General features: G+C 36.1%; 1 protein-coding gene across 1 annotated transcript in view; it reads right to left on the bottom strand.

The window, feature by feature from the left end:
• Positions 1-23,082, bottom strand: part of LOC121381567 — a 91,904-nt gene that overhangs the window by 39,199 nt on the left and 29,623 nt on the right. Inside the window, exons 8-10 of the mRNA XM_041510899.1 lie at positions 21,453-21,622; positions 20,558-20,701; positions 5,327-5,529 (exon numbers count right to left, since the gene is read on the bottom strand). Of these exons, the coding sequence (XP_041366833.1) occupies positions 5,327-5,529; positions 20,558-20,701; positions 21,453-21,622 (517 nt within the window). The remainder of the gene's footprint in view (positions 1-5,326; positions 5,530-20,557; positions 20,702-21,452; positions 21,623-23,082) is intronic.

The raw sequence follows: 23,082 nt of genomic DNA, 5'->3' as shown, positions 1-23,082 counted from the left end.
AAACCCTCTACCTTTTTCCCTTAGTAGGCAAGGGATCTTTTAGATATTTTTTTTTGCCCATCCAACACAGGATACACTCCACGGAATTTGCTTCCCAGTCTTAAGTGCACTGGCTGGAATGACAAATAACCCAATGGGCCCACCGACTGTTGGGGGGGGGGTGGGGGGGGGGGGATCAATCCCAAAACGACCGCGCATCAAGCGAGCGCTTTACCACGAAAACGAACGCATGGTCGTGTTGACTTTTATTGAACAGTTACGGGATTTCCCCCTATTTTTGCTGCATTGTAAGAGGTTTCCCACTAATAAAATATTTCTACGCCTAAACCTTACTATTAAATCTTTTTCTTTTTTTAGAATATCATGTTCGTATATTTCAATGTGTTTTCTTGTCGTCTTAATATTTGTAAGAACCCAAACTGGATTTTGTCTTCAAATAATTTCGTACGTACGAAAAAAATACTGTTTTAGGAATCCAATGAAAATTTACCCCAGTACAAATATTAGCGACGCTCAGACAACACGTTTAATATACAGCTACTAATATTTTATGCAGAAAACATATATTGATATTTATTACAGTCGTCAAAAAATCTCTGTTAGTCTATAACATCTTAAAATTTGCAGCAACTCAGGAATGTCCCCCTTAAACCAAGAGTCAACGTAAACGAACAAACAAAACTATTACAATTAGATCAAACATTAAAAAAGAACAACAGATATATAAAAATAAAACAGTCCTGTCATGGTCGCGATGATCAAAATAAGAATGGTTCTCTTCATTATTAACGTAAATTAGGAAAAAGAGGTTTAAAGCATTACCTAGTCTAATTATCCTTTGATAAAAATTCGCCCATCGTGCCAATAGAAAAGGTCTCATTTCTCTCTAAAAATATAAACAAACATGAGGCGTGGATAAGGTGTCGGAGTACAGGGTCCCGACCCCCCACCCACCACCCCCCCTCCAGACACACCAGCCCTACTGTTAGACAAAGAATTAAGTTTTACATTACTTAAAAGTGAAGTCGACGGTTATCCGCAAACCCAATTAAAACATTAATGTACGCGCCCACCTCCCCGAAAAAATCCTAGATCAGTCTTAACATAGTTTGAAACTCCTTGACCTCGCAAAATATGGCTAAAAATACATGTGAATCCGGTTACTAGACCATCACTAATTGTTTTCCGCCATTTTGCCGACCCTAACCTTTTATCCTATCTACTGATCTTCAAAACATTGAAAGGACGCAGCATTTGTTTGAAATGTTACTTTATTTCTCTTTGCCAAGATCAAATTTTTAGAATTAAAAAAAGAAAAAAAGAAAAAACAAAAGAAAAAAAGAAGAAGAAAAGTTATTATAGCCTACCTACATGTATCTACCCTAATTTATTTTCACATGTAACCAGAATCACATATTTTTTTTATTTGGTGTAATCAACCAGCACTGTTTATAAGCGTAGCGGCTGAGGATGAGGTGAAATGTCACTCAACTCTGGAAATAAGATATTACACACACACACACACACACGCACGCACGCATCAAGCATGTGATTGAAACATTTCTAAAAAAGCTGAAAATGATACATGCGTGCCGAAGGCACGTAACTGAGTGCAGAATGCAAGGAAAATGAAATGAAATGAAAAAAAAAGAAAATGAAGAAAAAAGCGGAATTCCGCCAATTAGCGGAAGAATCACATGCTTGATGCATGCATGCACACGCGCGTGCACGGACACACACACACACTCCATCCCACTGGAAAGTGAATTAATACATGATTGGCCCCACCAGTAGTTCAGTAAAATCTATATGTGTACATTACATTATTAACCTATGCGTAGTTTGACATCATTTAAGTAATTAATTGATAAACCGTACCAGTAATATGCGTTCGTCAATTAACAAATCGGCCTGTAACCCAGACGTTGTCTTTTCGAGAATTAGTGCAAGTTTTCTCTCTGAAATAAATAAAGGAAATAACACCAAAAGAAAAAGGTAACAGGAGTATATCGCCAGGGATGTATATAATCTGGAGTAGGTCCTCTATTACTGTGCCACAATTAATATTTTAGACTAGTACTATGAACGACTTATGTAAGAGAGATAGACGGACATCTGGACGATTATGACGCTCTCATGTAATGAAAAACGCGGCCTATGCGCTATAAATGGTGGTGAGGGGAACGTAAATGAAAAGTTAGTTTATTTGATGTTAAACGATGGCCCAGGGGATGGAACATTTGAGGGCCCTAATATATGGATCCGAACCTGTCAGGGGAGTTCCGGGAGAATGCTCCCCCCCCCCCATCCCCCCCCCCCCCCCCCCCCCTAGAAAATAAGTTAATTTTTTTTAATGTGATCAAATACAGCATTTTCGACATTCTAAGCACAATAACTGGGAAACGCATAGGGGAGGGCATGACCCCAAAGCCTCCTCACCATTCTGCAGCCCCTGAATGAATAACAGCTGTGTATATGATATGCTGCTATTTATATACAGCTACAAGCAAAACTTGTGTACATAGTCAACCTGTACTGATTTTAATGAATGTCAATTACCATGAGATTGTAAACTTTCTAAGAATAGCCGTCACGTGATCCTCTCGATACATTTTCCTCATACTGATCCTGGTATCAGAGACGTGGCTGAATCGTTTGGCTGTAAACCGTATTAAAATTACTCCGAGTGAAAGGAAATATTCAAAGCACATGCAGTCTTTAAAGGTACAAAACAAGGTTGGATTCCTAGTTTTAAATGGCTAAATTATAATATATAGTATAATAAATCACATCCTGGACACTACAACTTAAAATCGACAGAGTGTGCTCGTAATTACCGTTTTGACAACTTCCGGCTTGAAAAATAGCATCCGAAACGCTCTGGAGCTCCGACTTTTAATAATAATAAAAATAAATAAAGCACACACTAAGCGCAAAAACCTCCCGAAATATTTGACATTTATTAGCCAATATTCAATGTGCTTTAATGGTGTCATTAAACGAAACCGTTAAGCCTACCTTTACCATAATAATAAAGTATAGCATATATGTACTGAAGTTGTTTGGTTTCGGCTATTGAAAAACGTTTGTTTTGTTTAACGACACCACTAGAGCACATTGATTTATTAATCATCGCTGGCACGCCGGAAGCAAGTAGACATTGTTGACAGATCGAGGGCGCAAAACAAAGTTTCTAGCGTTGTTCGGGGCTATGCTTCCCCGTAAAATTTTGAAAACTAGATGTCATGAAGAGCAATGTCCAGCATGCTTTAAGATTTACTACCAATAATTTTTTGTTTACATATTGTCTTAGAGGAAAACCGCTACATTTTTCCATCAATAGCAAAGAACTTTTTACATGAACCATTCCACATACAAGTCACGGCCTTTGATATACTTGTCATGGTGCACTGGCTAGAACGAACGAGAAATAGACTAATGGGTCCACCGACGGGGATCGATCCCAAACCCACCGCGCTTTACCACTGGGCTACGTCCCATCCCCTTGGCCCTTGAAAGTCAAACAGGAAATCAGAACTTTAGGTTTTGTTTTTTGTTAATTTCGTTTTTTAATTGTTTTTGTTTTAACTCAGGGCCGTACCCTCGGGGGGGGGGGGGGGGGGTGGCAGTTAGCCCCCTGAGAATCTCACTTTCTGTTTTACTCCAGAAAATGGCATACATATGTCAGGGTTTAATTTGTATAGTGTTTTATTAGTTTATAAAAAGTAGTGCCATCCTCTAGGAGTTTGATCAGGGTACGGCCCTGTAACTTTGTTTTTTGTTTGTCCGGTACAAGGTTCCCTGGCTTGGATCTAGGGGAGGGTGCTGGGTGTGTGCAGCCCCTTGAATTACGAAGTGCACCGAAAAACCCAGTGTTATCAGAGGAATACGCTACAGTAGGCCTAAATGTTATTGTTAGCAAGGAACATGTACATGTATTATCTTGATTGGCTTGGTGGTTCAGGGAACGATTGCCATGATGTAATGATTGTTGTTAGTGTAATTTTGATTAAAGTGGCTTCCCTTTTGTAAACGTTGTACCCACTTCCTGAATTCTGTAAGCGTCGTTTCTGCACGGTCCGCTGGGCCACGTGTGTGTGTGTGTGTGTGTGTGTGTGTGAGAGAGAGAGAGAGAGAGAGAGAGAGAGAGAGAGAGAGAGAGAGAGAGAGAGAGAGAGAGAGAGAGAGAGAGAGAGAGAGAGAGAGAGAGAGAGAGAAGAGAGAGAGAGAGCGCCTCACCCACAAGTGATTGTGCCCCCCCACCCCATCCCCCCCCCCCCCCCCCCACACACACACTACAGATATCGTTCCTACAGGCCTGTATATTGAATGTGTTTCTAGTCGTTCTATTTGTAGTAATCCAAACTAGATTTCATCTCCCAATAATGGTGTACGTACGAAAAAAAACCCCATATATTAAGAAACAAAATGAGTTTTAAGTTACTACAGACGATCAGAAACACACTAGATATAGAGACACTGATATTCTAAACAAGAATTTTTTTTTTTAAAGTGTAATTTTAGTCGTTTAAAAGGCTTTATTAGTTAGAAAGATAGTACAATGGCAGCAAATTCAGAACAGTTCCTTTAATTATATTGTAAGATTGTGCTCTTAGGTAGAACATGATCATGAATTGGTATCTCATCCTTCGTGCATTTCATGTACACCTGTCTTGGGTTTTTTAAAGTCTCGTTTTCATGTCTTGTTCATACAACTTGTCCAAAACTCCTTTTCTTTAAGTTTCTATAATGCTTTCCGAATTTTCCCCCCTTGCCCCCATGCTAGCTACGGCCCTGAACATATGGCCGGTGTAACTGCTGGTACAGTAATAAATTTAAGATGATTTGTGAAATCGGCTGCAGCAATTGAAAAGTTTCTCAACGTAGCAGGTTCAGGCCATCGGGCTGTCAAATAGCCTATATGTATTTTCTTCCCCTGGGTCATCGTACTAAAAGTGCCCCCCCCCCCCCCCCCCACTCGTTTCAGATATATTCAGTGAACCCTGTTTATTGCTCCCTCCCATCCCTGAAAAAAACCCCGCATCAACCCCTTGCCCCGATAATTTGATACTCGTATCGTTACTCTTATATGGTCCCTGAGAATGATTACACGAAATTGCCTTCTCTCTCTCTCTCTCTCTCTCTCTCTCTCTCTCTCTCTCTCTCTCTCTCTCTCTGATATATATTATATTTGCATTCCGCCACCTTAATTCAGAACAGAATTGTATCTGAGAATGAAGAAACCCTGCAAACCCCCCCCCCCCGCTTAAAACATCTTTCAGCCACCAATGAATTTCAAGATCAACTGATACTCTGATAGACAAACCTTGTGCATTGTATCTCATCCCCACGTGTATCCACTTGCTTGAGGTTAAGGTAGTGGTTCCTTCAGCCAAATGTCCAGGAATTTGCCCTTTCAATACACCATCTTCGATAAACATGCATAGAGATGATCCATTAGTACAGATGATAGGATACCGTGCACTACCATACCCACTCGGCAACTTGACTAGAGCTTCTAAGGTAAAACTAAATAATAAATAAAGAAATCATTATTATTGACAAACTGAATTTTTCCTTTAAAAAACTAAATCAATGTGTTCGTCCACTGTGCATATTTGAGAAACATGTAGTGGCTTTAAAAATTGAAATGATGAACCGCGCATTAGAACTCATTAGAATATATTTTATTTCATGTACCCTAACTGAAAAGGTATATATTATTTCCTTAAGTATCGTATTCGTGTTTTTGTCGTTTGGGACGTCGATGGTATTTTTGAGCATTATGGCATTAAAATACAACATAATTACAAGCTAAATAGCAGATGAAACAACCCTACGTACCTGCGATTTTTTTTTGTAGTTTTATCAGTTGAATTTCACCTGCTTAAAAAGTCCGAACCAAATTGTTAACAACTACGATAAATTACTCTCCTACCTTTAATTACCGTTAGATTTTCCCCAAATCGTGAAAACACCATTACAATGACACAGATTCCACATACGAGACTGTAACGATGTCACCAATATCACCTTCGCTGAGTGAGATTGCATAGTGTAAAATACATGTAGTTTTCTACCATCTGCCATTTTGCTTGTTTATTGTATACTCTTCAAGGGGTGGGTCGATATGATATAATCTAACTACGCCATGACACGCGCTAAGGTTTAACGCACCCATCATGAGGTCAGATTAATTACGTCAAATATTTAGGAGGCTTCCACCCCTCTTGAAGAATATTCCAGAGAAAGCAAAATGGCAGACGGCGAAAAATTGCACGTATTTTGCCCTGTGCAGTCTCAGCGAAATCGATATCGGTGATATTGTTACAGTCTCGTATGTGGAATCTGTGTCACTGTAAATTGGTTTTTCACGATTTATATTTGACAAAAAGTGAAGAAAATTTAATTAGGAGATAAACACCATCTGACGTCAGATTGGAGGTAGTTTATCGTGCATTTAACACCGCTAAATGACTTGAAACCGAACGTGTCATTTATCGTAGTTGTTAACAACTTGGTTTGAACTTTAGTCTAAAACATATTAAAGTCCGAACCAAAATGTTAATAACTACAAAAAATTGCTCTCCTACCTTTATTTTTCGTTTGATTTTACCCACATTTTGTCCAAACAGAAATCTTGAAAAAACCATTACAATGACACAGATTCCACATACCAGATGCTAACCATGTCATCTATATCGACTTCGCTGAGAGCGCATAGGGAAAAAAGCACTTAATTTTGTATCAGCTGCCATTTTGACTTTTTATGGAATATTCTTCAAGAGGGGTGAAAGGATAGGACTTAATCTAACAACGTCATAACATGTTATGATATAAAAGCAAACGTGATGACGTCATATTATGTTTTTGTTTTGTTATTATTATTATTTTAATGATACCACTAGATATCATCGATTTCATATTAATTGTGTCACATACTTTGGAGGCTTTCACCCCTCTTGAAGAGTATTCCATAAACAAACAACATGGCAGACGGCAGAAAACTGCATGTATTTGTCGCTATGCAATCTCAGCAAAGACAATATCGGCGACATCGTTGCAGTCTCGTGTGTAGATTCTGTATATTTGTAGTGGGTTTTTTGCGATTTGTGTCTGGATAAAATTTGGGGGAAATCTAACGGCAATTAAATGTAGGAGATTAATTTTTTGTAGTTGTTAACAATTTGGTTCGGACAATAACTGCTTTTTTGCGTTTAACAATAACTTATTTATAAGGCAACATGCCGCTATTTCGAGCCCTGAATTACTATGAAAATTTACACCAATGTAGACGTCAAATGGCAGTTAGATAATGGTTTTCTAAGGAGGATACGAACTTTTTGTGTAAAAATGGATCTAATTATACAAATAATACCTTTTATGAAATTCTGCGTTCGATGAAAACATACGACCTTCACACGAAAATATGGGAGATAACTCTAGTTTAAAACAACAACAACAAAAAACCCACTTATTTTTCGAAGTGTGATCATTTCTTTAGGATTTTATCCAACATACTTCTTTAACTTGATTTAAAGATGCTGAATCCAAAAACAGGTCATGGTCATTTAAAAATTATGCTTATGGGGTCAAAATAACGAAAAGAAAACACACTTTTATACTTGGATCCAACGTATTTTCGACACAATATTAATTTTGTAGACGCTCATATTATGACTCCCCTAAATGTAATTTTTGAGATGCAAAACATACTTACTTGTATTTAGCTACCCTATATTAGAAAATAAATTCAAAATATCTAGGTTTTCAAACAATGTATTGTCCGAACCAAATTGTTAACAACTACAAAAAATTACTCCTACCTTTAATTGCCGTTAGATTTCCTCCAAAGTTTGTCCAGACACAAATCGCAAAAAAACCCACTACAAATATACAGATTCCACACACGAGACTGCAACGATGTCGCCGATATTGTCTTTGCTGAGATTGCATAGGGAAAAATACATGCAGTTTTCTGCCGTCTGCCATGTTGTTTGTTTATGGAATACTCTTCAAGAGGGGTGAAAGCCTCCAAAGTATGTGACACAATTAATATGAAATCGATGATCTCTAGTGGTATCATTAAAATAATAATGATAATAATAATTAAAAAAAAAAAAAAAAATGACGTCGTCATGTTTGCTTTTATATCATAACATGTTATGACGTTGTTAGATTAAGTCCTATCCTTTCACCCCTCTTGAAGAATATTCCATAAAAAGTCAAAATGGCAGCTGATACAAAATTAAATGCTTTTTTCCCTATGCGCTCTCAGCGAAGTCGATATAGGTGACATGGTTAGCATCTGGTATGTGGAATCTGTGTCATTGTAATGGTTTTTTCAAGATTTGTGTCTGGACAAACTTTGGAGGAAATCTAACGGCAATTAAAGGTAAGAGAGTAATTTTTCGTAGTTGTTAACAATTTGGTTCGGACAATAGATAAATTTGTTTACAGGCATCAAAATAAGAGGCGACCGTCTAAACGATATTTTGGGAGAATGATTTTACCATATCGGAAAGGGAATTATATTTTTTTAAAGTGTAATTTGAATAGTTTAAAAAAAAGAAGAAATAACAATGGATGCCTAAATCTACATGTTGCCATCAGTTTTTGGAATTATTTATGTCTATACCTATAATGTACAGACGCGGATCTAACATTTGAAGTGTGTGTGTGTGTGTGTGTGTGTGGGGGGGGGGGGGGCGGCTGATAGTAATGCAGGCTACTGGGATCGATTGGTTAATATACTTTTGAACACACACACACACACACACACACACACACACACACACATTTAATAACCGGTCCCTCCAGTTTGACTGCCCACCCCACCCCCCAATTACCTACGCCAGCGTTTCGAGGCCGCTGGTGTAGCGTATATCCAACATTCTAAACTGATTCAGAAAAAATTATGAAATCTTGCCAGAGCTGGCAATGAAATGACAAAGATTTGCCTCCAACATGACTGGCATCCAACTGATCTTATAGTAGTATAGTACCATGTTAACTAGTATAATAGAACATATTTTTAACGACACCCAGCACGAAAAATACATCGGCTATTGGGTGTCAAACTATGGTAAATGTAAACATTAAATGATGAACCACATCAACAGAAAAATTCAACAGTTTAATTAAAACACAGTGTAAAGCACAGTGCAAAAAATACAAATATCACAGATAAGTAATATTAAAATGTAGAATAAAAGTCAGTATCACGTAAATATTGTAATAAAAGTTCTGGATGGAATCGAAAGGACCAAATATATCTTTTCTAATTTCCTTGAGACGAGTACACTCCACCAAAATGTGGCGTACCGCCAGAGTACACTTACAGTGCAGACACTGAGGTGGAGGATCTTTCCTCAAGATAAATTAATGGGTCAAGTAGGTATGACCAATGCAAGCACGACACACGACTATTTCATCCTTCATGCACTGCCCATAGGAGGGCTGCCACTCTCCCAAGACTAGCTAAATAGCATGAAGCTTGTTCTCAACTGAACCGCTCGAATCATTTTGCCATATTGTCACGGGGATCCTATAATACCCGTAACTGAATAAAACACGATTATCCAAATATCTCTCCTAACTGTATATCTATTAGATCTCTCTGTAACGGGCAGTCCAATACCCGCGTGGCTCAGTTTAGGTATATCAGAGATAAGATCTTATATAAAGTATATGTAATATAGCACGTTTAGTTCACTAGAAAACACAACAACACAATACACTTTGAAATCTATATTAATACTACACTGACAAATGTACTGCCGCAGTAGTTAATTAACAACAACAAATAATAACAACCCAGAACTGATCACTTAATTAGTTAATCTCTAGGTGTCTAGTTTACACAGTATTCTAATCACTTCACCGTGACACAACACCCACACGTGTGATAATTGAGAAACGCTTCCAGAAGAACTTAATTAATAAAGGAATTACAACTCTATTCCTAACTGGTTAATTTTTAATTAACCCTTAACTACTCATTCAGTAACCTTGTAATACAGATTTAATACTGGTACCTATCACAATAAAGACAATAACCTACAGTTTACCTAGGTCCTCTAGGATGACTGGTTAAGCTTTAATAATTTTAGACAGTAAAGCCTACAATTTACTTCGTCAGTTTACCGGAAACACTGTCCAAATAATATTGGTATAATACAGTATTAAAATATTTAAAGTCACATCAATCACATCAAGGTTATACAACAGAGCAGAAATAATATTTACCAAGTCCAAACGGACTAACGTTCCCTGGAGGCCTTCCAATATGTTTCTCCCTGATATCTCTAAAACCCTAGCTATTTATTAAAAAACCGAATATCGCCTGGGGGCATATCGCGTTACCGAATATCTACAAGTGATATTTCCACAGCGACCAAGACGGAAATTTTCTCTTAGATGACCAGACTTACTGCCGCGTAGTCGCCAAAATCACAGTCGTAAAAACCGTACTCGCGGAGGTATTACGTAACTACTGGCCACATGGCCTCCTCACTTGGTCTGGGTGTGTATTGGAAACAGCTCGACCACCGTCGCGCGGAGGTATTACGTAACAAAGTGCCCACCTAGTCTAAGTGCATATTGGGACTGCACACGGCCCTCTAAAACAATTAATATCGCCACAGGCGAAAAGAAATTAAGAGCATGTTCCGTCACACATATGTTTAAAATCAGTATACTACACACCAACCCTGACATGAGGCAAATCCAAAGCAAACTTGGCAGCTGAATCTGCCTTTTCCTTACCCCTGATGCCAATATGGCTGGGCACCCAACAAAATACAATATCGTTATTGGCAATAGACAGAAAGACATACTTTCGTATCACCATCCCAATTAAAGGATGGTCCAGCTTTATATTTCGTTAAGCTTGGAGACACGAAAGTGAATCTGTGAAAATAATAAATTTGGATGCATTAGAATCCTTTATTTCTTCCAAGGCTTTAATGACTGCCCAAACGTCAGCACTAAAGTTTGATGCTGAGTCAGGCAATCGCATGGAAATTATTGTCTAATGGAAAACTGTAGCACAAGCCACATGATTCCCATCCCGTGATTCGTCTGTATAAACAGGAATCTAATCACGGTACCTGTCTCGAATTTCCATGAAAAATTGTTTGTACTACCTTTCTTTAGATGCGCAAGATCAAACACAAATTTAGGTGGTGTAATACACCAAGGTGGTAAAACAAAATATGAAAGAGTTTTCAAAGTGTTAGTTAAATGTTGGAAATCAACAAAAAATGCTTAATGCGAAGACCAAATGTACGAACAGCATTCGGCCTTCCTTGCATCAAACAACTTCATATATTTGTTATCAAACACCACATTATGTGTAGGATGTTGGTGTAGGATCTTGGTAGCATACTGCAGATAAAGCTTTGCATGCCTAGCACCCACACAATGTTCGTGAGCATCAACGTACAAGGTCTCTATAGATGTTCTATATGCACTAAGACAAAGCCTAAGCCCCTGGTTGTGTATAGGATCTAGCATCTGCAAGTAGCACTTGCATGCCGACCCATACACAATGCATCCATAATCATGTTTTGACATCACAAAAGATCTATACAGATGGAGCATAACCTTGTGGTCTATTCCCCATTCTGTATTACCTATAACTTTTAAAATATTGAAAGCTTTTAAGCCCTTCTTTTTAACATGTAAGATGGGGCACAACAGATAGCTTCCTGTCAAAGACAATCCCCAGAAATTTAGTCCCATGTTAACAAATGTCAGATATATACTAAAAGGCAAAAGTTATTGAGACACACAAAAGACAAAGATAATTGATGTTACGTTTTTACTGCCGTGTATGAAATGTTATAATATGAAAAGAGAAATGTCCGAAGGTATGGAAACGAGCAATAGTCCATGGAAATGGCGCACCTGACATATGCAAATGAGCCACATCACTAGAGGGGGTCCAGAGGGAAGTTCACACAGTCAGTAGCGAGTGTGTTGACCTTGAGCATTGATACAGGCCTAGCACCGTCGTCTCATTGAAGCCACTAGACACTGGAGAAAGTTCATGGGAATGCCTCTTTCACAGATGCGGGGTTAGGATCTATGTGTCTTGGTGAGGGGTTGTCACGGGTGGTCAGCCGCTACGGGAACGGTCCCTGACCTGGTTGTTTTGTTGATAATCGTTGCCATAAGTGCCATATGGTATTTCTGTGGACGTTGAATTGACGTTCGACGTCACGCTGCGAGGTCCCAGATTCAAGCATCCATATGACTCGCCATCTGTCATTTTCACCGAGGCGTGGCATGACGAAATTACATGAAACAGTTTACTAATGGTGTTTTTCTGACTTCTGGACTTCTGAAGGCTGCACAGAGTGGTAATGATTTGCGACTGAATGTCTGGTCTTTTATGGTGAACACTGGACAGGATTTCTCCCGAATATTCCATGTTTCTTGCACAAAGCATGCAATCGCTGCAACAGCTGCTTGGTTGCATTTCTTCGAGCTGTTTCATGCACATTTTCTCTGGTTTAAATCCATAAATCCATTCACAAATTTATTACTCCAAACAATTCATGTCACAATAACTTTTGCCTTTTAGTATATATATGCCCATTTTTCACCCCAACCTCTAAAATCAATGTCTTTCGTTAGGAGATTTACCATATGAATGTATCTGAGCATTTCGAAATACACGCATACGGTCATTACTGTTGCTGATGCACTGTACCGGAAATGCTGATCTGGTATTGACAGGGAAACAATACACGATAGCCATGAGATGTCATAAAATTGCACCTGAAGCACTACAACGTTGAATCTTTTTGCAGTTAAAGATTTTCATAATACAGACACCTTCACCAGACTGATTAAAATTGGGATCAATATATGTACTCGTAGTGGTACATGATGTCATGGTTTTATAGATGTATTTATATTATCATATGAACTACAGTCGATGGTGTGCTTAGCTACTAGAGGCAGATGGCTTTAATCAGAAGTTTTGGTAAGGAAGGTTTGACAAGCCTACTTTATGTAAAACATGGTGCTGAATTAAAAAATAGCAGTCTCATTGACCCCACTTTGGCAAAAATGAGCTAATTGTATGGACAGTCAAGTCCTGTATCTAATAAGCTTCAGAATACTTTACAGTACTATTCTGTGGTCAGGGTCTGGCCAAAGAATAACAATCTCATCAATGCGGGAAACGTTTGGCCACATTTAACCAATATTTGGCGAAAACCAGTTATTTTCCCTAGGAACAGTAATGGAATTGTACTCAATATTAAGAGCAATACAATTTCATGAATAAATCAACTAATTAATTTTTAAGGTCATGTTTTCCAGCTATAGTTATAACCACAAGCCCTATATTAGTATGAATACTGTTACAACAAGTACATGCATCACAATACACGTACCTTTCTTCTATCCCTAATTGATGCAACATTCCAATCTCGGCATAGTCATCAACACCATCCATCTTCAAAGCATAATTTTGTCTGAAAAATAATAATATCCGTTTGGGGGTGGTTCCAGGAATTAGTTTTGAGGGCTGTAGTGGCAGCAAGTTTAATAATAATAATAATAATAATAATAATAATACTCGTATATATAAGAGCATATGTATTCACTTCCAGAAAGGACGACTCAGAAAAGATATTGTAAGTAAATCTCGAATTCTCAATGGTAGAACATTGTATTTTCCCTAAAGAAATAAATTTATGAAATAAACGTGAATAGCAATTTAGTCGATTAACCAAAATTATTATTATTATTATTATTATTACTATTATTATTGTTATTATATATATACAAACTCAGTATATATAATTACAGAAAATGTCAAAATTAGAATAAGAGTTGTTCACTAAGCAGCTCTGTCCTGGATGGGGCTCCCAGCTATCCAGAGTCGGAACTCGGGACAGACATGCTCGAAACCTCTGTGGTATATGAGCACGATTAAAAGTCACACAAACACACACACACACACACACACACACACACACACACACACACACACACACACACACACACACACACACACACACACACACACACACACACTCACACACACACACACTAAGCAGCAGCTACAGGCATGGTGGAAACAAGTAGACATTTGAGGGTGGGAGGGGATGACTGAGATCGAGAACGCACAGCAAAGTTTCTAGGGGTTTCGGGGATACGTTCCTCCGTAAACGTTTGAAAATTAGATATCGTGAAATACAATTTCCTGCATTCTACAAGTAATATTCATATCTGCCTTAAGATTTACTACCAATTTTATTTTTGTAAAAAAAAAATTTGTTTACAAGTTTTATTGCCAGCCCCTTGTTTACAATTAGAACAACACATGCCAAGGGTAAAACATGGGTTGTGTACATAAAAATTATAAAACAACATAATATAATACTTTAGGGTACTGGCTTGAAAACCCCACCTCCACCCCTCTCCATCCCCGCCCCTCCCTCTCTCTCTCTCTCTCTCTCTCTCTCTCTCTCTCTCTCTCTCTCTCTCTCTCTCTCTCTCTCTCTCTCTCTCTCTACATATCTACCAGCCTCGCTGGCGTCGTGGCAGGCCATCGGTCTACAGGCTGGTACTGGGTTCGGATCCCAGTCAAGGCATGGGATTTTTAATCCAGATACCGACTCCAAACCCTGAGTGAGTGCTCCGCAAGGCTCAATGGGTAGGTGTAAACCACTTGCACTGACCAGTGATCCATAACTGGTTCAACAAAGGCCATGGTTTGTGCTATCCTGCCTGTGGGAAGCGCAAATAAACGATCCGTTGCTGCTAATCGGAAGAGTAGCCCATGTAGTGGCGACAGCGGGTTTCCTCTCAAAATCTGTGTGGTCCTTAACCATATATCTGACGCCATATAACCGTAAATAAAATGTGTTGAGTGCGTCGTTAAATAAAACACTTCTTTCTTTCTTTCTCTACATATCTAATCAATATAGCTATCCATTTATTTTTCTCTCACGCAAAAAACCCCAACACACTTTCATCCTTTTCCATTCTATGAACAACGTACATAAATATTTTAAAAACGCACATGATATATATATATATATGTATGTATCTACATTATTAATGCGTGGACCGCTGGGAACAAGACGATGCACAAGGAAAGTAAAAAAAATTAGGTCTTTTCTAAGAGAATAATACACTGACCACTTGGTGAATAATTTATTAAGATTGTTCTTACTAAGATAAATACATTTTTCTACTTTATATCTTTGTTTAGCTTCGTTTTGGAAGTGTATAATATTTAATTGGACCCTTTGCACTTTACATTTATATATAAAATATTTAGCTAATAAGAGTAGCAGGTCAAAAACATTATCTGTTTTAATATTATCTTTACATCAAAATATCACTAGCGCAAGAGAAAGCTTTAAATTACAAATATGCTTACATGAGTTTGATAACCAATTTAAATAATCATTCCAAAAGTTCTGAACAATTTTACATTCCCAAAATAAATGCACTATAGATTCTTTTCCTTCATGACAAAACGTACACGTTTCACTGTCAATTAATTTTAATTTATATGCGAAACTATTAGTAGTTAATATTCTTTGAAGTATTATATATTGGAACCATCTAAGTTTTATTTCTTGCGTGGTTACAAATGGTTTTAAATAAATAATGTGCCAATTAAGGTCTGAAATAAAATAATTTTGCCATTTTGATATTGCAGAATTTGGCTTTTCAGAAGTTACACGTGTGTAATAATATAGTTTCGTGCCATTTGTGATATAACAAAGTTTTCGTTGAACAGGAGAATCATCTAAAGGAATATTTGTTTCTATTATATTCAGTTTCGTCTTCCTAAGGTAAGCCTTAAGTGAGTTAATAACTCCTTGATACTCTAAAAAAGATGCATTTAATTTGTATAAATTAATAAATGGGGTTAAAGTTTAAAAGTTGCCGTATTCATCAACAAGATCACAGATTTGAGATACAACTTTCCCAAGCCATTTCGTTTTTTAAAAAAGATTTGCTGTTAATTTTTATATTGGAATTATAAAAAAATTAGCTGTGATAAAAAGTCTTCAAAAGATGAAACATTAATTAATAACGAGAAGTCACGGAATGCAATGATACAGTCTTTCCAAAATAGATTTTTTTAACATGTTTTAAGCACAATTGGGGGAAATCATTACCAAATAGAGATATGTTACGGAGTTGTGGAATACATGCAAAAAGAATAGGTTTCCATTTTGGATCTTTGGTTTCCAATTTTCGTAGCCATGTAATTTTCAAAGCTTTAGCATAGTTAAATATATCTATCATTCCGAGACCTCCCTCATTAACAGGTTTACACAAAGTTATTCTTTTTATCCTGTCTGGCTTTTGATTCCATACAAATTTAAATAACATCGTGTGCAATTCTTTCTGAAATGTTTCAGATGGATTTGGTAATGTTAGAAGTAGATAACTAAGCTTAGATATTAACAGAGATTTTATTATAGCTATTCTTCCAAGTGGTGTTAACAACCTTCTCATCCATGTATTTATAATTTGTTTAATTTCAAATAGTTTACAATTATAATTAAGTTTGGTCATTTCATTCAAGTCGATACTAAACATAATTCCAAGTGCTTTAAATGAAGGAAGATTCCATTTTAGATTAAGATTTTGTAAATATCGTATTGGACTATTCCTAAGAGAGCCAATACAGATTACCTCTGATTTACCATAATTAATATTGAGTCCTGATAATTCGGAAAAGATATTCAAGGTATTTATTGCTTCTTCAAAAGACGTTCTACTACCATCAGTATCATCGGCATACTGTGAAATTAGGTATTCTTTATTGTTTATTGAGATGCCTTTAATTTTCTTATTTTTACGTACAAATCCTGCAAGAATTTCTACTCAGAGAAGAAATATATAAGGAGATAATGGATCACCTTGCCTACAGCCTCTATATATATTAAATGATGAAGACACATTTCCATTAACAATAACACTTGATTTTATATTTTGGTAAAAAACAGAAATCCAGCGTTTAATATCTGTTCCAAATCCGAAAAAGTCAAGGGTTTTGTGTATATATGACCATGAAATGGAGTCGAATGCTTTTTCGAAATCTACTCATAGAAATATTCCTGGAATATTATGCAATTCAGTGTAATACAAAATATCATACAATATCCTTATATTGTGACCAATATAACGACCCGGCATGAAACCAGTTTGGTCTACGTTAATAAGAAAATGAAGTACTTCTTTAATTCGTTCGGATATACATGCAAATGCTAATTTATAGACAACATTAGAAGTGATATCGGTCGCCAGTTGCTAAAAAAACGTTTCGGTTTATCACCTTTAGGTATACAAGTTATTATTCCCAATTTCTGAGTAACAGTTAATTCACCATTGATAAAAGCATAATTAAGGGATCTGAGAACAAAATAGCCTGTGTCTTTCCAAAAACATTTGCAGAATTCTGCAGAAACGCCGTCTGATCCTGGACTTTTGTTATTTTTTGTGCACTTCAATGCATTTGATAATTCCTCATAGGTTAATAAACCTTCTACAGAATCAGCCTGTTCTTTACTTAATTTGTTTAAATCTTGATTTGAAAGTAAATAATTTAGATTGGCGTCGCTTATACTTTCTTTAGGAGAATAAAGCTTTTGATAAAATTCTTTTGTTTCATTCATAATTTCTTTTTTATCTGTAATAATAGAACCATAGTTTGTGTTCAATAACTGTTATGGATTTACTAATAAAATTTCTATTTTCTAAGTTACAGAAGTAATTAGTAATGCGTTCACCCTCTTCTATCCATCTAGCTCTCGATCTGATGTATACATCTTCCATTGTTTTGTGATGCAAGTTTTCTAAATCTTTTCGTTTTGAATTAATGTTTTCAAAGTCTAAATGATGGCTTTTTTCTAAGGATTCTATTTCTTCAATTAATGTTTCTTCCCGTTTACTATTTTCTTTTTTCAAATAAGATGAGCAGGAAATCGTCTTGCCTCATATCTCCATAAGTAAAACTTCTAAACATAATTGATCATTAATTTGAAAATCAATTTCCGTTATGGGGATATTATCGATTGCTTCCAGATTGTAGACTAGTACAGCATACTGTCTCTTAACACTAGCAATTATGTTTTTTATTATTGTTAAGTAAGATTTATTTTTAAAAAGAGTTATTAAAGTTCCAATAGGTATTATGTTTTATATTTTCAGTTAATTCGAACTTAAGACTTAGCATAGAATGATCGGTTCTATATCCATAATGTATATTAGAGTTTATTACAGAAGAATATAGTGAATTTGATATTAAGAAAAATCTAATCGGGCCTGTTTCAATGGTGTGTTCCTTCTCCGTGTATATTTACGAAGTTCGGGGTTATGGTCTCTCCAGATATCAACAAGATCTAGCTCACTAATCATCTCTAATACTGCTTCGCGTGCATTTGGCTTATTACTATTTACGTAGTTGAGTGTATCTATGTGTGGGTTTAAAACCAGATTTCAGTCACCCCCGAGTAGATAATATGTATTATTAAGCAATTTTACTTTAAAAATCCTGACTATCTGTATTTGGACCATATAGTTTTACCAAAGTTAAACGTAGATTACAAATTGTTATATCTACAATGAGTAAATTTCCATTGTCATCTCTAAATATTGAATGTATTTTATATTCAGAATTATTATTTAACAATATTGCAACTCTGCGAGATTGGCTATTATTACAATTACAAATGCATTCAAACCCCCACTCTGCACGAATAAACAGTTCTTTTTCTTTTGTAAAATGGGTGTCTTGAAGAAAGTAAACCGAGAAACGTTTTGACCGTAAATAATTAAAGACATCTTTTCTCTTTTTAACTCCCGCAAGTCCCCAGCAGTTCATTGAACAAACTGTAAACGATCTATCCATACTTAAGTATGCACAGAATATAGTAAAATACATAGCTTATATATGACAGTATACACCATTCTGCGTACATCAGAATACAGTTGATCATTCCAACACAAGTACGTGAAATACAAACGGATTATAAATACATGTACATACTTCAAAGAACAAACTTCCTTAAAACGGCATTTACACAAAAACGTTCACTCTCAAACACGCTACCTTGCTCATGCACACCACAACACATAAACCTAATATATAGAGGTGCGAGATTCTGACCCCAAGCCACCAGAGTTACATAATTATTTCTAGTACAGGTTCGATCAAGATCCAAATGTAACAGGGTAGTAGTAATAATATTAATAGTAGTAGTAGTAGTAGTAGTAGTAGTAGTTATAATAGTGGTGATGATTACGAAGGAGGTAATGGTGATGATGTAAATGCGACTGAAGAACTTAATATTTTATTACACCGACAGAAAGATGCAATGAAACATGAAAATAGTTGTAGCATATATTGACTGTAGCCTAAACCCCCCATTCACAGTATCATAAATTTAAGTATGTTACCGATATTCAATCCCACATTAAGTCACTGTATTGTATACCCTGCGCTCATTTACAGTGATTTAAATTGGGTCTCAAATACCAGATGTTCTCTTATTTCTTTCCATCAGTACATGCTCATATTTGTTATTAATATTAACTACTACTACCCAATAATAATATTTAAAAAAAATTGAATTAAGATATATCAATCTATTTTGAAGAAAGAAATATATGGAATAATAATTTAATTTTTTTTTGTTATAATAATAAATAAATTAAAAAAAAAGAAAAAAAAAAGGAACAGTTCTGCTCATTTAATACTAGCCAAGAGAAATATAAATAAATAATATATAAATAACAAATAAATAAATATTCGACTAAAGAATGACTAAATAAATAAATTAATTAGTCAATCAAGGAACCAGCCAATCAATCAATCGATTATACCATAGTATTGAATATGAGCTAGCAGGAACACACTCACGTCAAGGACACATTTTGTTCTCTTTGTATAAACCCCCCCAAAACACACCCCCCCCCCCAAAAAAAAAAAAAAAAAACACCCCAAAACACCCCGGTAGTTATAAAAGCAAACAATAAAGCAAACAAACAAATACATAAGTAAATAAATAATCAAATAAATAAATGAAACAAGAAAAGGCAAAAAGAACATAGTATTGGAAGTGTTCCCGGTTCTCATATTATACCGTATTAATAAACAAGTAAATAGAAAAATCAGTTATAGTTAACTAATTAATTATATAGATGTACTAAACGGGATTATAAGAATACAATATATAATCTAAAGGAAAAAGGTTATTGTTGATTTTATTAATGTTAAATATTGTTATATTTAAAAACACATATACACAAATGGGAATTCACTCTACCCAAATCGGAGCCATATCCTTTTCGATATGGAAAAACAACAAAAAACCCAAACAAATACTACCAATAATATTTTTGATTCAGAATTATTGGGGAGCTACAGCCCCCCCCCCCCCCCCCCCCCCCCCCCCCCGCTCAACCGTAACTGAACTACCTGTATGCATATATTCATATTATATAGAAATTACTATTGATAAATTAATAATGGCAATTAATAGTATTATCGATGAACAGAAATTACCTTGTCTTACATTCGTAGCGCAGATTTGACCAAATCACTGCAATTTGATCAAACGCAAACACTCCCAAACGTCCTCCGAGAATACTCGAGTCATATACAGGCCCAGAATCGACCATCACAGCGTTCTTGTGTTTTATTATTAATCTAAAATAAGTGAAATACAACGCAAAACAAAAATCATTACACAAACTATAAGTTAAAGGTGCAGACCCTGGTTTTAACTCGTGGAAAATGGACACTAAGTTCTACTAAGCTACTTCTCATATGCACGTGCTTTTTTAAAAAGATGAAAAATGCAATTTTTGTACCACAAACACCAGGTTGACCAGAAACACTTTGATTCTACGGAAATGGATAATCTATAGAATAAAATATAAATAATGTTTTATTTCAGTGATCATAAACGGCTCTAATAGTGACAAATATGCTGTAGTGTTTAAAAATTAGGGTCTGTCCCTTTAAGAATCATATGATTTATATCTTTGCTTAAAAATCTGGCTGTTTATACCTGACAGTTACAATTTATACATCTTATATTTTTAAACTGTCGATGTACCGGTTGACCACACTTTTTAAACCTCACATCTCACTTCCTTACAGCGTCATGCATCGTCACTTAGGGGAGTGGTATAATGCATGCTAGTTACCACATAAAATTACGAGTGGTATACATGGTTATTTGCACACTTTCAACAATCACACACACACACACACACACACACACACACACACACACGCACGCGCGCGCACATACACATTATTGTTATATGAAAAGAAGATAAGTCTGCTTTTTAATAAAATATAATATCTGAACATATCATCCAGGCTGGAATCTCAATGTACTCGTAAATAACTGTGGCATATTATAACCCAGGTACCCTGGTGTTATGTTTACCTCATGTACCCAGTAGATGGGCGGTGGGTTATATGCCATCTGTACGCTGTGTTACACTCAAAGCCTTGCAGATCTGGATCATGCCAGACAATCTTTGAGAAGTCCTTTATGGTAGAACTCATGTACAGTTGATAGAAAAAATCACCAGGGGTATGAGTTGTGTCTATGAGCTGAAAAACAAATAAAACAACACGAATACACAAATATTAACAGTAGTGATCTTTGTGGATGGGGTTGTGTTTTTTCTCTCATTTTATTCATGCATTGTCAATGGTCAGGTTCGTCTCTAAACTGAGGAAATTGGTGATCGTGTTTATTCCAGTGCCAGATCCAACCCAGAGTAAATGCACCAGTAGACTTAATGTCCGGTTAATGGGGGAGGTGTAAGACCATATATACCAAGTTTTACCCAATTCATAATTATGGGTGTGTCATAGACGAATCATTCATTTATAACATCAATCAGGAATATTTACCAATAAATTATCAACTTTATATAAATTTGGTCTAATAAACGTATTCTAAGCCAAAAATGAAATGTTTACTATTTAATATTGGTTGAATTTGTTTCAATTTAAAATATTTGTTTTTAATACTTGGGTTGTTTTGGGGTTGTTATTTGTCATTTTATTCATAGACACACTATAGATTCAATGGTTTTACATAAATACAGTCACAGTATTCTATTAAGAAACAGAAATTTCGGCATGTATTTCTAGAAATATGTCTTTTTCATATAATAGCATTGTTAATTGAAAATTATTTTTCACCAGGTTTGGAATTTGAAATGTGTTGACTTAGGTGAGAATGAACCTTATGCCAGTTTCTAACATTTCACAACAGAACCTCATAATAGAACTTTCATTAATATAGTCTCTCGTAAAAAGAAGTGCAAAAGTAGATTTTCTTTCTACTGGAAAGGTATATTTAATGGATGAACGAAAACCAGCAGAATGCTCACGTTACACACATATTCGCAATTGACAGTTGTCGATGACGTGACATTTACAAAGTTTAAGTTCAAAGTAATAACTGTATACAGTTTTATGTGTTTCAAATCCGGCATTCTAGCAGGTCCGGTCAGAACCTGAAAGTTATTATTGTGTAGGTATGTTGTTATTAGTCTAGCTGTATGTGGTTTTGCATTGTCGTGCTGGAATACGTTGGTGTTATTCATAATTGGAACGACGTGTGGCTGCAAAATGTCATCTCAATATCGCTCAATCTAATTGAAATCAGCTCTACTGGTCTATAATTATTAACCAGTGGAGCTAACTTTAATCAGATTGAACATCTCTCTGTCGTTAAATTGACTTGGATGTGAACCAGATTGGTCTGCCAGTGTGTGAAATTGCGGCCCACATCAGCACACTACTACCACCTAATCTATCAACTTCCTGTATGCAGTTTGCAGCATAACGTTCACGATGATGTCACTAAACCATGCACTTCTCCATCACAGTTGAGGCCATAGTCTGTGGACTTGACATCACTGACGCCGTACTCGATATTGTTGAATTAAAACCAATGACGTTGTTTTTGTGTGCTTAACACAGTCGTTGTTTTGTTGTGCTTCACTCAGTCATTGCATGTGTTTGATGTAACCAAAAATAAGGAGGGACAAGTAGCG

Source organism: Gigantopelta aegis, chromosome 9, assembly GCF_016097555.1.
Source record: "Gigantopelta aegis isolate Gae_Host chromosome 9, Gae_host_genome, whole genome shotgun sequence".
In the NCBI taxonomy this organism is placed as follows: domain Eukaryota; kingdom Metazoa; phylum Mollusca; class Gastropoda; order Neomphalida; family Peltospiridae; genus Gigantopelta; species Gigantopelta aegis.
Note: the sequence above shows the minus strand (reverse complement) of the source record. Positions and strands in the feature narration are given on the sequence as shown.